The sequence below is a fragment of the Orcinus orca genome, chromosome 10 (genome assembly GCF_937001465.1).
Source record: "Orcinus orca chromosome 10, mOrcOrc1.1, whole genome shotgun sequence".
In the NCBI taxonomy this organism is placed as follows: domain Eukaryota; kingdom Metazoa; phylum Chordata; class Mammalia; order Artiodactyla; family Delphinidae; genus Orcinus; species Orcinus orca.
This window is the reverse complement of record NC_064568.1, coordinates 31640300-31658028: the sequence shown is the minus strand read 5'-3', so window position 1 is coordinate 31658028 and position 17729 is coordinate 31640300. Positions and strand designations below refer to the sequence as shown.

At 37.8% G+C, this 17729-nt stretch overlaps 1 protein-coding gene across 1 annotated transcript in view; it reads right to left on the bottom strand.

The window, feature by feature from the left end:
- DNAH12 (dynein axonemal heavy chain 12) overlaps nucleotides 1-17729 on the bottom strand; it is a 229243-nt gene that overhangs the window by 188580 nt on the left and 22934 nt on the right. Inside the window, exons 4-5 of the mRNA XM_049715390.1 lie at nucleotides 6695-6776; nucleotides 6467-6493 (exon numbers count right to left, since the gene is read on the bottom strand). Of these exons, the coding sequence (XP_049571347.1) occupies nucleotides 6467-6493; nucleotides 6695-6776 (109 nt within the window). The remainder of the gene's footprint in view (nucleotides 1-6466; nucleotides 6494-6694; nucleotides 6777-17729) is intronic.

Sequence of the window (17729 nt, the reverse complement as noted above, 5' to 3'; positions counted from 1 at the left end):
TTTCCTTAATTTCTCTTTCAGATTTTTCATCATTAGTGTATAGGAATGCAAGAGATTTCTGTGCATTAATTTGGTATCCAGCTACTTTACCAAATTCATTCATTAGCTCTAGTAGTTTTCGGGTAGCATCTTTAGGATTCTCTATGTATAGTATCAGGTCATCTGCAAACAGTGACAGCTTTACTTCTTCTTTGCCAGTTTGGATTCCTTTTATTTCTTCTTCATCTCGGATTGCTGTGGCTAAAACTTCCAAAACTATGTTGAAGAATAGTGGTTAGAGTGGACAACCTTGTCTTGTTCCTGATCTCAGAGGAAATAGTTTTAGTTTTTCACCATTAAGAACGATGTTGGCTGTGGGTTTGTCATATATGGCCTTTATTATGTTGAGGAAAGTTCCCTCTATGCCTGCACTCTGGGGGGTTTTTATGATAAATGGTGTTGAATTTTGTCAAAAGCTTTTTCTGCATCTATTGAGATTATCATATGGTTTTTCTCCTTCAGTTTGTTAATATGGTGTATCACATTGATTGATATGCATATACTGAAAAATCTTTGCATTCCTGGGATAAACCCTACTTGATCGTGGTGAATGATCCTTTGAATGTGCTGTTGGATTCTGTTTGCTAGTATTTGGTTGAGGACTTTTGCATCTATGTTCATCAGTGATATTGGCCTGTAGTTTTCCTTCTTTGTGACATCCTTCTCTGGTTTTGGTAACAGGGTGATGGTGGCCTCATAGAATGAGTTTGGGAGTGTTCCTCCCTCTGCTATATTTTGGAAGAGTTTGAGAAGGATAGGTGTTAGCTCTTCTCTAAATGTTTCATAGAATTCGACTGTGAAGCCATTTGGTCCTGGGCTTTTGTTTGTTGGAAGATTTTTAATCACAGTCAGTGCTTCTGACTGGTCTGTTTATGTTTTCTATTTCTTCCTGGTTCAGTCTCGGAAGGTTGTGCTTTTCTAAGAATTTGTCCATTTCTTCCAGGTTGTCCATTTTATTGGCATATATTTGCTTGTAGTAACCACTCATGATCCTTTGTATTTCTGCAGTGTCAGTTGTTACTTCTCCTTTTTCATTTCTAATTCTATGGATCTGAGTCCTCTCTCTTTTTTTCTTGATGAGTCTGGCTAATGGTTTATCAATTTTGTTTATCTTCTCAAAGAACCAGCTGTTAGTTGTATTGATCTTTGCTGTTATTTCCTTCATTTCTTTTTCATTTATTTCTGATCGGATCTTTATGATTTCTTTCCTTCTGCTAACTTTGGGTTATTTTTCTTCTTCTTTCTCTAATTGCTTTAGGTGCAAGGGTGGGTTGTTTATTAGAGATGTTTCTTGTTTCTTGAGGTAGGATTGTATTGCTATAAACTTCCCTCGTAGAACTGCTTTTGCTGCATCCCATAGGTTTTGGTCATTGTGTTTTCATTGTCATTTGTTTCTAGCTACTTTTTGATTTCCTCTTTGATTTCTTCAGTGATCTCTTGCTTATTTAGTTGTGTACTGTTTAGCCTCCATGTGTTTGTATTTTTTACAGATTTTTTCCTGTAATTAATATCTAGTCTCAGAGTGTTGTGGTTGGAAGATACTTGATACGATTTCAATTTTCTTAAATTTACCAAGGCTTGATTTGTGACCCAAGATATGCTCTATCCTGGAGATTGTGCCATGAGCACTTGAGAAGAAAGTGTATTCTGTTGTTTTTGGATGAAATGTCCAATAAATGTCAATTAAGTCCATCTTGTTTAATGTATCATTTAAAGCTTGTGTTTCCTTACTTATTTTCATTTTGGTTGATCTTTTCACTGGTGAAAGTGGGCTGTTAAAGTCCCCTACTATGATTGTGTTACTGTCAATTTCCCCCTTTATGGCTGTAAGCATTTGCCTTATGTATTGAGGTGCTCCTATGTTGGGTGCATAAATATTTACAATTGCTACATCTTCTTCTTGGATTGACCCCTTGATCATTACGTAGTGTCCTTCTTTGTGTCTTGAAATAGTCTTTATTTTAAGTCTCTTTAGTCTGATATGAGAATTGCTACCCCAGCTTTCTTTTGATTTCCATTTGCATGGAATTTCTTTTTCCATCCCCTCACTTTCAGTCTGTATGTGTTCCTAGGTCTGAAGTGTGTCTCTTGTAGACAGCATATATATGGGTCTTGTTTTTGTATCCATTCAGCCAGTCTATGTCTTTTGGTTGGAGCATTTAATCCATTTACATTTAAGGTAGTTACTGATATGTATGTTCCTATTACCATTTTCTTAATTGTTTTGGGTTTGTTATTGTAGGTCTTTTCCTTCTCTTTTGTTTCCTGCCTAGATACATTCCTTTAGCATTTGTTGTAAAGCTGGTTTGGTGGTGCTGAATTCTTTTAGCCTTTGCTTGTCTGTAAAGGTTTTACTTTCTCTGTCGAATCCGAATGAGATCCTTGCTGGGTAGAGTAATCTTGGTTGTAAGTTTTTCCCTTTCATCACTTTAAATATGTCCTGCCACTCCCTTCTGGCTTGCAGAGTTTCTGCTGAAAGATCAGCTGTTAACCTTATGGAGATTCCCTTGTATGTTACTTGTTGTTTTTCCCTTGCTGCTTTTAATATTTTTTCTTTGTATTTAATTTTTGATAGTTTGATTAATATCTGTCTTGGTGTGTTTCTCCTTGGATTTATCCTGTATGGGACTCTCTGCGCTTCCTGGACTTGATTGACTGTTTCCTTTCCCATATTAGGGAAGTTTTCAACTATAATCTCTTCAAATATTTTCTCAGTCCCTTTCTTTGTCTCTTCTTCTTCTGGGACCCCTATAATTTGAATGTTGGTGGGTTTAATGTTGTCCCAGAGGTCTCTGAGTCTCTCCTCAATTCTCTTCATTCTTTTTCTTTATTCTGCTCTACAGTAGTTATTTCCACTATTTTATTTTCCAGGTCACTTATCCATTCTTCTGCCTCAATTATTCTGCTATTGGTCCCTTCTAGAGAATTTTTAATTTCATATACTGTGTTGTTCATCATTGTTGGTTTGCTCTTTAGTTCTTCTAGGTCCTTGTTAAATGTTTCTTGTATTTTCTCCATTCTATTTCCAAGATTTTGGATCATTTTTACTAACATTACTCTGAATTCTTTTTCAGGTAGACTGCCTATTTCCTCTTCATTTCTTTGGTCTGGTGGGTTTTTACCTTGCTCCTTCATCTGCTGTGTGTTTCTCTCTTTTCTCATTTTGCTTAACTTATTGTGTTTGGGGTCTCCTTTTCACAGGCTGCAGGTTCGTAGTTCCTGTTGTTTTTTGTGTCTGCCCCCAGTGGGTAAGCTTGGTTCAGTGGGTTGTGTAGGCTTCCTGGTGGAGGGGACTGGTATCTGTGTTCTGGTGGATGAGTCTGGATCTTGTCTTTGTGGTGGGCAGGGCCGAGTCCAGTGGTGTGTTTTGGGGTGTCTGTGGCATTATTATGATTTTAGGCAGCCACTCTGCTAATGGGTGGTGTTGTGTTTCTGTCTTGCTAGTTGTTTGGCATAGTGTTTCCAGCACTGTAGCTTGCTGGTCATTGAGTGGAGCTGGGTCTTAGCGTTTAGATGGAGATCACTGGGAGAGCTTTCACCATTTGATATTACATGGAGCCGGGAGATCTCTGGTGGACCAATGTCCTGAGCTCAGCTCTCCCACCTCAGAGGCACAGGCCTGACACCCAGCTGGAGCACCAAGACCCTGACAGCCACATGGCAACAACAACTCTGTCAATATGTCTTCATCAACCATATGAGCAATGCCAATGTGGGACCCAGTACCATTCACTTGGTGGAAGAATTCTGGGTTCAGGCAGGGGACAGGCACAGTGCAGGTGATATCTGGATATTGCTTGACACTTTACAGACTGTTCTCAATGGATTTCCCTTCTTTGCTGAGCTTCAAAGCTTCCAAGATATTGGGAGCTGGGAAGTGAAAGGCAGAGGGAGGGAGCACAGGACAGGAGCAGCCCCTGGGCGTTTGCCCATGGGAGTGGCTGCCTCTGTGGTCTTTTTGATGGTAGTCATTTTGACAGGTGTGAGGTGATATCTCATTGTGGTTTTTGATTTCATTTCTCTGATGAATGAATGATAAATGAATGTTGAGCATCTTTTCATGTGCTTGTTAGCCATCTGTATGTCTTCTTTAGAAAAATGTCTATTCAGGTCTTCTGCCCATTTTTTAATTGGGTTATTTGTTTTTTTGACATTAAGTTAGTTGTATGAGCTGTTTATATACCTTGGATACTAACCCTTTATCAGTCATATGATTTGCAAATATTTTCTCCCATTCAGTAGGTTGCCTTTTCATTTTGTTGATGGTTCTGCTGTGCAAAAGCTTTCAAGTTTAATTAGGTCCCATTCATTTATTTTTGCTTTTGTTTTCTTTGCCTTAGGAGACCAATCCAAAAAAAATATTGCTACAATTTATGTCAAAAAGTATTCTGCCTATGTTACCTTATAGGAGTTTTATGGTTTCCAATCTTACATTTAGGTCCTTAATATGGATTGTGCTTTTGATGTCATGTCTAAGAATTCTTGGCCAAGTCCTAGATTTTCTTCTAAAAGTTTTAAAATAATTTTGTTTTACATTTAAATCTATTATCAATTTTTAGTTAATTTTTGTACAATAGGCAAAGTTTAGGCTGAGGTTTGGGGTTTTTGTTGTTTATTTCTTTTGTTATTTTATGGTTGTCCTATTGCTCTACCCCATTTGTTGAAAAGATTATCCTTTTTCCATTGAACTGACTTTTGCACCTTTGTCAAAAATCAGTTGGCTGTAGCTGAGTGTGTCTATTTCTGAGTCATCTATTCTGTTCTACTGATACATGTGTTCAATTATTTAAAAGTAAAAAGTTTTTAAAAGTCAGCTGAAGGTCTAGCGAGAGAAATATTGAAAAAATATCCTTTGGGTTTGGAAACTACTGGTCATTGGTGACATTTATGATGAAGTGGTGGAGTTCCTAGAAGCCAGATTGCCAAGGCAGGGGTTTAAGAGTGAATTACTGTTTCATACCCAGCTACCTATTTTAGATTGTAAGACACTAAAGGCAAAAACTATGGAGGAAGGATGAGGATGCTAAACACATACACACAAAAATATCTTGCAGTTCACCCAGCCTCACATTAGATATTTATAAATGTTTGGGGGTTGTTTTATATCAGTTCTTACATCTAGTAAAGAGGCAAATCCACAGCCCAAGTCTCCGGAAAAGTTGGGAGGCAGAGGGAGGAGGAGGAGGAGTATTTTAAAAAGACAAAAAACTTGGATTAGCTAAAATGAGATTCTTCCAAAGAGCCTCAGTCAGTAGGAAGGTATCCTTAGCCCTCTATCCCAAGAGGGAACTTCAAGGGTTCTGGAAAGCCTGTACCCCCATCTGGTAATATGCTGCATAAATTCTTCTTTTGTGTAACCAGCTCCATAACTTTCCATATCCTTTGCTGTTAAGGAGATTTTACATGTTTTCATCTTTCCAACAATCACATCACAGTCCCATGTTGTCACCCATGCAGTCAGTGTCTTTTTTTTTTTTAATCTCTATCATCTAGCATGTGGGTGGCACACAATGGATTCAAAATAAGCAGTCATCATTATATCAACATCAAGACAATGAAAAGGGAGATGTATTTTCCTTTATAACTACCACTTTGGATATTTTTTTTCAGTTCTTTGGAATAACAACAAAAATATTTACAATTAATCCTCAAATAATGAATAGCAACAAAAATGTAACTCTTAAAACCTGTATAGGGGCTTCCTTGGTGGTGCAGTGGTTGAGCGTCTGCCTGCCAATGCAGGGGACACGGGTTCGTGCCCTGGTCTGGGAAGATCCCACATGCCATGGAGCGGCTGGGCCCGTGAGCCATGGCCGCTGAGCCTGAGCATCCGGAGCCTGTGCTCCACAACGGGAGAGGCCACAACAGTGAGAGGCCCGCGTACCACAAAAACAAACAAACAAAAAAAAAAACCTGTATTGTCGGGCCTTCCCTGGTGGCGCAGTGGTTAAGAATCCGCCTGCCAATGCAGGGGACACGGGTTCGAACCCTGGTCCAGGAAGATCCTACATGCCGTGGAGCAACTAAGCCCATGCACCACAACTACTGAGCCTGCGCTCTAGAGCCCATGAGCCACAACTACGGAGCCCGCGTGCCACAACTACTGAAGCCTGTTTGCCTAGAGTCCGTACTCTGCAACAAGAGAAGCCACCGCAATAAGAAGCCACGCACTGCAACGAAGAGTAGCCCCTGCTCTCTGCAACTAGATAAAACCCGTGTGCAGCAATGAAGACCCAATGCAGCCAAAAATAAATAAATAAAACCTGCATTGTCATCATGACACGCATGTACCTTTGGCAGAGAAAATAATGTTTCTAAATTTCTTTCTTCTCTAGGATGGAATTTAGCAGGTGGTCTTAGAAGGAGCTACTCTGTAAAAATTTGTTTGAACATTTTCAAAGCAAGAAATATAAAAAATTGAACTCACTCCTTTCTTTTTAATTTCACTGGTCATCTGTCAAAAGCAAACAAACAAGACATAATTAAATCAAGAAGAAAGTTTTTAAAGTAATTTTAAATTTTTTAAATCAAAAATATAAATAGTTTTAAATATATGTATTATTCTTTAAAAAATACTAGTTATATTGAGACTGATTTAAAATAAGAGTTAAAATAGTATAAAGATACACTTTTTAAAGAGAAAATATAAACCTACAGTTGGAGGATAATCTGGCTCTGGTGATGAAGGTGTTCTTTTATCCAATGTTCTGGCTAAATTTCGTTTGGCTCCTTCAATTCTGAAATTTATAGTTAGAACAATGTATGACTTTCTTGAATATAACATTAAGATATATTATTAAAACATAACAATTTGAACATTTTTTCAACTATACTTGAAGAAGAGATATTCAAGAGTTCTTTACCTTACTGAATTTTCTGTAAGAAATAAATCTCAATTGCCATTATCAATGAGTCCTAATATTCAAATTATTCATGTGTAATATAAAAGGAGACTAAAAATAATAATCAATAATGTTCAATTATAACATGACAATTTTTAAGTTAATCCTGATGCATGTGGGCCCTTATGTATGTGTTATCTCTGTTCAAATGCCACACTGTCAGAGAAGACTACCCTTACCCCTTACATTAAGTAGCACTTCCTTCACTATCCATCCCTTTTATCCTCACTTACCTTGCTTCATAGTACTTACCACCATTTGACATACTATATGTTGTAGACCGTTTTATTCATTGCCTTATCCCAATGCTCAGAATAGTACCTGCTACATAGTAGGTGCTCAATAAAAAGTTGTGAATGTAGGAATTTATCATCCATAAAATATAATTTCTTCTTTAAATAAAATTATATCATCATATAATCTGTTCATCTGTCACCAAATACTTACTGAATGTTTATATTCTGCAAGATACCCTACTAGGTTTTTTTTTTTGGAAAGTACCTTTTCTTTTTTTTAATTTAATTATTTTTATTTATTTGTGGCTGCGTTGGGTCTTCGTTGCTGCTCATGGGCGCTACTCTTCATTGCAGTGCACGGGCTTCTCATTGTAGTGGCTTCTTTTGTTGCAAAGCATGGGCTCTAGGCACGCAGGCTTCAGTAGTTGCGACACGCAGGCTCAGTAGTTGTGGCCCGTGGGCTCTAGAGCGCAGGCTCAGTAGTTCTGGCAAACGGGCTTAGTTGCTCCGTGGCATGTGGGATCTTCCCGGACCAGGGATCGAACCCATGTCCCCTGCATTGGCAGGCGGATTCTTAACCACTGCGCCACCAGGGAAGTCCCTACTAGGTTTTATTAAAACATAGCAGCAACAAGTTTCAAGGAATTTATAAACTGAAAGTGTAGGAAGATAAGATCAGAGTGCCATATAAAAAGTATGGGAGGGCTTCTCTGGTGGCGCAGTGGTTGAGAGTACGCCTGCTGATGCAGGGGACACGGGTTCATGCCCCGGTCCGGGAAGATCCCACATACCGTGGAGCAGCTGGGCCCGTAAGCCATGGCTGCTGAGCCTGTACATCCAGAACCTGTGCTCTGCAATGGGAGAGGCCACGACAGCGAGAGGCCCACGTACCGCAAAAAAGAAAAAAAAAAAAAGTATGGGACCCTGATGGTTCAGAGGAGGGACAAGTTCACTTCCACCTGAAGGTATATTTGAAGGTTATGTGAACAAGTTAGCATTTGCAATAAGCTTGAAATGAAGAAGAGGATCTCAGTTGGAGATGTGGCTTTCCTGGGCAGATGGATCTGAAAAGATAAAGGCCCTAAGAAACAGGAAGACAAGGGAACAATCAAAGGCAAAAATTGAAAATAAGGAGTTGTCCAATCTGCTCAGAAGTTATGGAACCAGATGGAGATAAGTTTGGAGAAGTGGACTGGAATATCTAGCTAAGGGTCTCAAATAGCAAGCTTTTTTATTAGTAGACAATGGGGAGTCACTAAGAGTTTTTAAGCATGAGAACATTTTTAGAAAGACAAATCTACCAGTTGGTAAAGTCTAAATACACTAGAAGAGATGGCCAAAGCAGAAAGTATACAAGGGAAAGAAAAGAGACTTAAGAAAGAAGATTGAAGGATGTCAAGCATGACAGGAATGAGGAAGAACAACTGAAGGAGGCAAAGGAGACATGGTCAGAGGCAAAAGGAGAACTAAAAGGAATTTGAAGGGAAGGATGGCCCCCAGAACAATAAAGGCATAAACTAGTAAATGCCATAAAGAAAAAGATCATGTCTGTTTTGCTCACTGATCTATCCATAGCACTTAGATAGTGTCCATCAAGGTCAATAAATATCTGTAGAATGAATGATCAGAATAGTGGATGTGGAAAAGATTCTGCATATCTAGTTCAGTACTTTCTTTAATGCATGAATACTCTCAAAAATTTCAAGTTGTACCCCAGGATGGGTGAGGGGAGATGACATTCATCGCTTTCTGAGGTAGCTCAATTTATTGTCAGCTAGCTCATATTCTTCGAAATAAATTTCTAGAGTTGTATCCTTTTAAATTATATTCTCTGGAGCTATATAAAAAAGTCACATTCCTCTTCTTTGTTACCCTTCCAAAACTTAGTAATACCTATCCAGTTCCTTTGACCATTCCTGTCAATAAAAGTTACCATTTATGGTGAGTTTCTGACGTTCTAGGCATTGGCATAAGATCTTTATATGCATGGATCTCATTTAACTCTCACAGAAATCCTAAGAGGTAACCATTATTATAATATTATCCCCATCTTACAGATGGGAAGATGAGGATAAGCAAAGTTACTTGACTTGCCAAATTCACATTAATAAGCTGTAGAGATGGGATATGAACTCAGGCCTGTCTAAACTCCTCCCCATTAAGCAAATCAGTTCCCTTCAAATTAGGTAGTTTCAAAATTCCTCACTCTCATTGGTAGCTATAATGGTTTAGCAACATCCATCTTATAGTGTGACCCCAGAATTCCAGATGTTGCTTGACCAATGGAGGGTGAAAATTTTCTCTCCCACATTCTAGACATTCTTCATTTATTAAAAGAGACTAAGACTGAATTAGCTTTTATGAGTAGCCTCATTTCCCTGTTGTGCCTTACTGAGCTTGACTAAATCAAAATTAAAACACGATGACACAAAACCTATGGGATGCAGCAAAAGCTGTTTTAAGAGGGAAGTTTATAGCAATACAATCTCACCACAGGAAACAAGAAAAATCTCAAATAAACAATCTAACCTCACACTTAAAACAACTAGAGAAAGAAGAACAAAGAAAACCCAAAGTCAGTAGAAGGAAAGAAACCATAAATATCACAGCAGAAATAAATGAAATAGAAATGAAGAAAACAATAGCAAAGATCAATAAAACTAAAAGCTAGTTCTTTGAGAAGATAAATAAAATTGATAAACCCTTAGACAGACTCATCAAGAAAAAAAGGTAAAGGATGCAAATCAATAAAATTGGAAATGAAAAAGGAGAAATCACAACTGACACTGCAGAAATACAAAGGATTATAAGACACTACTACAAAAAACTATATGCCAATAAAATGGACAACCATGAAGAAATATACAAACTCTTGGAAAGGTACAATTTTCCAAGACTGACCAGGAAAAATTAGAAAATATAAACAGACATATCACAAGTAATGAAATTGAAACCATAATTTAAAATATTCCAACAAACAAAAGTCCAGGACCAGATGGCTTCACAGGCGAATTCTATCAAACATTTAGAGAAGAGCTAATACAGATCCTTCTCAATCTCTTCTAAAAAATTGCAGCAGGAGAAACACTCCCAAATTCGTTCTACAAAGCCACCATCACCCAGAAAAAGATATCAAAAAAAAAGATTAAAGACCAATATCACTGATGAACATAGATGTAAAAATCCTGAACAAATTACTAGCAAACAGAATCCAACAACACATTAAATGGATCATACACCATGATCAAGTGGGATTTATTCCAGGGATGCAAGGATTTTTCAATATACACAAATAAGTCAATGTGATACACCACATTAACAAATTAAGGAATAAAAACCATATGATCATCTCAATAGATGCAGAAAAAGCTTTCAACAAACTTCAACACCCATTTGTGATAAAAATTCTCCAGAAAATGGGCATGGGGGAACCTACCTCAACATAATAAAGGCCATATATGACAAACCCACAGAGAGCATGATTCTCAATGGTGAAAAACTGAAAGCATTTCCTCTAAGATCAGGAACAAGACAAGGATGTCCACTATCGCCACTCTATTCAACATAGCTTTGGAAGTCCTAGCCACAGCAATCAGAGAAGAAAAGGAAACAAAGGGAATCCAAATTGGAAAAGAAGAAGTAAAACTGTCACTGTTTGCTGATGACGTGATACTATACATAGATAATCCTAAAGATGCCACCAGAAAACTACTACAACTAATCAATGAATTTGGTAAGGTTGCAGGATACAAAATTAAGTCACAGAAATCTCTGGCATTCCTATAAACCAACAATGAAAAATCAGGAAGAGAAAATAAGGAAACACTCCCATTTACCACTGCAACAAAAGAATAAAATACCTAAGAGTAAACCTGCCTAAGGTGGCAAAACACTTGTACTCAGAAAACTATAACACACGGATGAAAGAAAACAAAGATGACATAAACAGACGGAGAATATATCATGTTCTTGGATTGGAAGAATCAATATTGTGAAAATAACTATACTACCCAAAGCAATCTACAGATTCAATGCAATCCCTATCAAACTACCAATGGCATTCTTCACAGAAGTAGAACAAAAAAATTTACATTTTGTATGGAAACACAAAATACCCCGAATAGCCAAAGCAATCTTGAGAAAGAAAAACAGAGTTGGAGGAATCAGGCGCCCTGACTTCAAATTATACCAAAAAGCTACAATAATTAAGACAGTATGGTACTGGCACAAAACAGAAATATAGGTCAATGGTACAAGATAGAATGCCCAGAGATAAACCCATGCACATATGGGCACCTAATTTATGACACAGGAGGCAAGAACATACAATGGAGAAAACACAGCCTCCTCAATAGGTGGTGCTCAGAAAACTGGACAGCTACATGTAAAAGAATGAAATTAGAACACTCCCTAACACCATACACAGAAATAAACTCCAAATGGATTAAAGACTTAATAAGACCAGACGCTATGAAACTCTTAGAGGAAAATATAGGAAAAACACTCTTTGACACAAACCACAGCAAGATCTTTTTTGACCCACCTTCTAGAGTAACAGAAATAAAAACAAAAATAAACAAATGGGACTTAAAAGCTTTTGCAGAGCAAAGGAAACCATCAACAAGACCAAAAGACAACCCTCAAACTGGGAGAAAATATTTGCAAATGAAACAACAGACAAAGGATTAAACTCCAAAATATACAAACAGCTCATGGAGCTCAATACCAAAAAAACAAACAAGCCAATTGAAAAATGGGTGGAAGACCTAAATAGACATTTCACCAAGGAAGACATACAGATGGCCAAGAAGCACATGAAAAGATGTTCAACATCACTAATTATCACAGAAACGCAAATCAAAACTACAATGAGGTTTTTTTTTGTTTTTTACATCTGTACCTTTTTCTTTTTTTAACATCTTTATTGGACTATAATTGCTTTACAATGGCGTGTTAGTTTCTGCTTTAAAACAAAGTGAATCTGTTATACATATACATATGTCCCCATATCTCTTCCCTCTTGCGTCTCCCTCCCTCCCACTCTCCCTTTCCCACCCCTTTAGGTGGTCACAAAGCACCGAGCTGATCTTGCTGGGCTACACGGCTACTTCTCACTAGCTATCTATTTTACATTTGGTAGTGTATATATGTCCATGCTACTCTCTCACTTTGTCCCATCTTACCCTTCCCCCTCCCCTTATCCTCAAGTCCATTCTCTAGTAGGTCTGCATCTTTATTCCCGTCTTACCCCTATGTTCTTCATGACCTTTTTTTTCTTGTTTAGATTCCACATATATGTGTTAGCATATGGTATTTGTTTTTCTCTTTCTGACTTACTTCACTCTGTATGACAGACTCTAGGTCCATCCACCTCACTACAAATAACTCAATTTCATTTCTTTTCATGACTGAGTAATATTTCATTGTATATATGTGCCACATCTTCTTTATCCATTCATCTGTTGATGGACACTTAGGTTGCTTCCAAGTGGATGGGTATTGTAAACAGAGCTGCAATGAACATTGTGGTACATGACTTATTTTGAATTACGGTTATCTCAGGGTATATGCCCAGTAGTGGGATTGCTGGGTCATATTGCTGGCGGTTCTACTGTTAGATTTTTAAAGAACCTCCATACTGTTCTCCATAGCGGCTGTATCAATTTACATTCCCACCAACAGTGCAAGAGGGTTCCCTTTTTTCCACACAATCCACAGCATTTATAGTTTGTAGATCTTTTGATGATGGCCATTCTGAATGAAGTGAGATGATATCTCATTGTACTTTTGATTTGCATTTCTCTAATGATTAATGATGTTGAGCATTCTTTCAAGTGTTTGTTGGTAATCTGTATATCTTCATTGGAGAAATGTCTATTTAGGTCTTCTGCCCATTTTTGGATTGGATTGTTTGTTTTTTTGATATTCAGCTGCATGAGCTGCTTGTATATTTTGGAGATTAATCATTTGTCAGTTGCTTCATTTGCAAATATTTTCTCCCATTCTGAGGGTTGTCTTTTGGACTTGTTTATGGTTTCCTTTGCTGTGAAAAAGCTTTGAAGTTTCATTAGGTCCCATTTGTTTATTTTTGTTTTTATTTCCATTTCTCTAGGAGGTGGGTCAAAAAGGATCTTGCTGTGATTTATGTCATAGAGTGTTCTGCCTATGTTTTCCTCTAAGAGTTTGATAGTTTCTGGCCTTACATTTAGATCTTTAATCCATTTGGAGTTTATTTCTGTGTATGGTGTTATGGAGTGTTCTAATTTCATTCTTTTGTATGTAGCTGTCCAGTTTTCCCAGCACCACTTATTGAAGAGGCTGTCTTTTATCCCCTGTATATTCTTGCCTCCTTTATCAAATATAAGGTGACCATATGTGCGTGGGTTTATCTCTGGGCTTTCTATCCTGTTCCATTGATCTATATTTCTGTTTTTGTGCCAGTACCATACTGTCTTGATTACTGTAGCTTTGTAGTATATAGTCTGAAGTCAGGGAGCCTGATTCCTCTAGCTCCATTTTTCTGTCTCAAGATTGCTTTGGCTATTCAGGGTCTTTTGTGTTTCCATACAAATTGTGAATTTTTTTGTTCTAGTTCTGTGAAAAATGCCAGTGGTAGTTTGATAGGGATTGTATTGAATCTGCAGATTGCTTTGGGTAGTAGGGTCATTTTCACAATGTTGATTCTTCCAATCCAAGAACATGGTATATCTCTCCATCTATTTGTATCATTTTTAATTTCTTTCATCAGTGTCTTATAGTTTTCTTCACACAGGTCATTTGTCTCCTTAGGTAGGTTTATTCCTAGATATTTTATTCTTTTTGTTGCAATGGTAAATGGGAGTGTTTTCTTAATTTCACTTTCAGATTTTTCATCATTAGTGTATAGGAATGCAAGAGATTTCTGTGCATTAATTTTGTATCCTGCAACTTTACCAAATTCATTGATTAGCTCTAGTAGTTTTCTGGTGGTATCTTTAGGATTCTCTATGTATAGCATCATGTCATCTGCGAACAGTGACAGTTTTACTTCTTTTTATTCAATTTGTATTCCTTTTATTTTTTTCTTCTCTGATTGCCATGGCTAGGACTTCCAAAGCTATGTTGAATAACAGCAGTGAGAGTGGACATCCCTGTCTTGTTCCTGATCTTAGAGGAAATGCTTTCAGTTTTTCACCATTGAGGATGATGTTGGCTGTGGGTTTGTCATATATGGCCTTTATTATGTTGAGGAAAGTTCCCTCTATGCCTACTTTTTGGAGGGTTTTTTTCATAAATGGGTGTTGAATTTTGTCAAAAGCTTTCTCTGCCTATATTGAGATGATCATATGGTTTTTCTCCTTCAATTTGTTAATATGGTGTATTACATTGATTGATTTGTGTATACTGAAAAATCTTTGCATTCTTGGGATAAACCCCAGTTTATCGTGGTGTATGATCCTTTTAATGCGCTGTTGGATTCTGTTTGCTAGTATTTTGTTCAGGATTTTTGTATCTATGTTGATCAGTGATATTGGCCTGTAGTTTTCTTTCTTTGTGACATCTTTGTCTGCTGTTGGTATCAGGGTGATGGTGGCCTCGCAGAATGAGTTTGGGAGTGTTCCTACCTCTGCTATATTTTGGAAGAGTTTGAGAAGGATATGTGTTAGCTCTTCTCTAAATGTATGACAGAATTTGCCTGTGAAGCCATCTGGTCCTGGGCTTTTGTTTGTTGGAAGATTTCTTTTTTTTTCTTTGCGGTACGTGGGCCTCTCACTGTTGTGGCCTCTCCCTTTGCAGAGCACAGGCTCCAGACACGCAGGCTTAGCGGTCATGGCTCACGGGCCCAGCCGCTCCACGGCATGCAGGATCTTATGGACCGGGGCACAAACCCATGTCCCCTGCATCGGCAGGTGGACTCTCAACCACTGCGCCACCAGTGAAGCCCTGTTGGAAGATTTTTAATCACAGTTTCAATTTCAGTGCTTGTGATTGGTCTGTTCATATTTTCTGTTTCTTCCTGGTTCAGTCATGGAAGGTTGTGAATTTCTAAGAATTTGTCCATTTCTTCCAGGTTGTCCATTTTATTGGCATATAGTTGCTTGTAGTAATCTCTCATGATCCTTTGTATTTCTGCAGTGTCAGTTGTTACTTCTCCTTTTTCATTTCTAATTCTATTCTATTGATTTGAGTCTTCTCCCTTTTTTTTTGATTGAGCCTAATGGTTTATCAATTTCGTTTATCTTCTCAAAGAACCAGCCTTTAGTTTTATTGATCTTTGCTATCATTTCCTTCATTTGTTTTTCATTTACTTCTGATCTGATCTTTATGATTTCTTTCCTTCTGCTAACTTTGGGGTTATTTTTGTTCTTCTTTCTCAAATTGCTTTAGGTGTAAAGTTAGGTTGTTTATTTGAGATGTTTCTTGTTTCTTAAGGTAGGGCTGTATTGCTATAAACTTCCCTCTTAGAACTGCTTTTGCTGCATCCCATAGTTTTTGGGTCGTCGTGTTTTCCTTGTCATTTGTTTCTAGGTATTTTTTTCATTTCCTCTTTGATTTCTCCACTGATCTCTTGGTTATTAAGTAGTGTATTGTTTAGCCTCCATGTGTTTGTATTTTTTACAGATTTTTTCCTGTAATTGATATCTAGTCTCATAGCATTGTGGTCAGAAAAGATACTTGATACAATTTCAATTTTCTTAAATTTACCAAGGCTTGATTTGTGACCCAAGATATGATCTATCCTGGAGAATGTTCCATGAGCACTTGAGAAGAATGTGTATTCTGTTGTTTTTGGATGGAATGTCCTATAAATACCAGTTAATTCCATCTTGTTTAATGTATCATTTAAAGCTTGTGTTTCCTTATTTATTTTCATTTTGGATGATCTGTCCATTGGTGAAAGTGGGGTGTTAAAGTCCCCTACTATGAATGTGCTACTTCCGATTTCCCCTTTCATGGCTGTTAGTATTTGCCTTATGTATTGAGATGCTCCTATGTTGGGTGCATAAATATTTACAATGTTTATATCTTCTTCATGGATTGATCCCTTGATCATTATGTAGTGTCCTTCTTTGTTTCTTGTAATAGTCTTTGTTTAAAGTCTGTTCTGTCTGATATGAGAATTGCTACTCCAGCTTTTTTTTTTTTTGCGGTACGCGGGCCTCTCACTGTTGTGGCCTCTCCCCTTGTGGAGCACAGGCTCCGGACATGCAGGATCAGTGGCCATGGCTCACGGGCCCAGCCGCTCCGCGGCATGCGGGATCTTCCCGGACTGGGGCACAAACCCATGTCCCCTGCATCGGCAGGCGGACTCTCAATCACTGCGCCACCAGGGAAGGCCCTCCAGCTTTCTTTTAATTTCCATTTGCATGGAATACCTTTTTCCATCCCCTCACTTTCAGTCTGTATGTGTCCCTAGGTCTGAAGTGGGTCACTTGTAGACAGCATATATATGGGTCTTGTCTTTGTATCCATTCAGCCAGTCTATGCCTTTTGGTTGGAACATTTAATCCATTTACGTTTAAGGTACTTATCTATATGTATGTTCCTATTACCATTTCCTTGATTGTTTTGGGTTTGTTATTGTAGCTCTTTTCCTTCTCTTGTGTTTCCTGCCTAGAGAATTTCCTTTAGTATTTGTTGTAAAGCTGGTTTGGTGGTGCTGGATTCTCTTAGAATTTGCTTGTCTCTAAAGGTTTTAATTTCTCTGTCAAATCTGAATGAGATTCTTGCAGGGTAGAGTAATCTTGGTTGTAGGTTTTTCTCCTTCATCACTTTAAATATGTCCTGCCACTCCCTTCTGGCTTGCAGAGTTTCTGCTGAAAGATCAGCTGTTAACCTTATGGGGATTCCCCTGTGTGTTACTTGTTGTTTTTCCCTTGCTGCTTTTAATATTTTTTCTTTGTATTTAATTTTTGATAGTTTGAATAATATGTGTCTTGGTATGTTTCTCCTTGGATTTATCCTGTATGGGACTCTCTGTGCTTCCTGGACTTGATTAACTATTTCCTTTCCCATATTAGGGAAGTTTTCAACTATAATCTCTTCAGATATTTTCTCAATCCCTTTGTTTTTCTCTTCTTCTTCTGGGACCCCTATAATTCGAATGTTGGTACATTTCTTGTTGTCGCAGAGGGTCTGAGACTCTCCTCAATTCTTTCCATTCTTTTTTCTTTATTCTGCTCTGCAGTAGTTATTTCCACTATTTTACCTTCCAGGTCACTTATCCGTTCTTCTGCCTCAGTTATTCTGCTATTGATCCCTTCTAGAGAATTTTTAATTTCACATATTGTGTTGTTCATCACTGTTTGTTTGCTCTTTAGTTCTTTTAGGTCCTTGTTAAATGTTTGTTGTATTTTCTCCATTCTATTTCCAAGATTTTGGATCATCTTTACCATCATTATTCTGAATTCTTTTTCAGGTAGACTGCCTATTTCCTCTTCATTTGTTAGATCTGGTGGGTTTTTATCTTGCTCCTTCATCTGCTGTGTGTTTCTCTCTCTTCTCATTTTGCTTAACTTACTATGTTTGGGGTCTCCTTTTCGCAGGCTGCAGGTTCATAGTTCCCATTGCT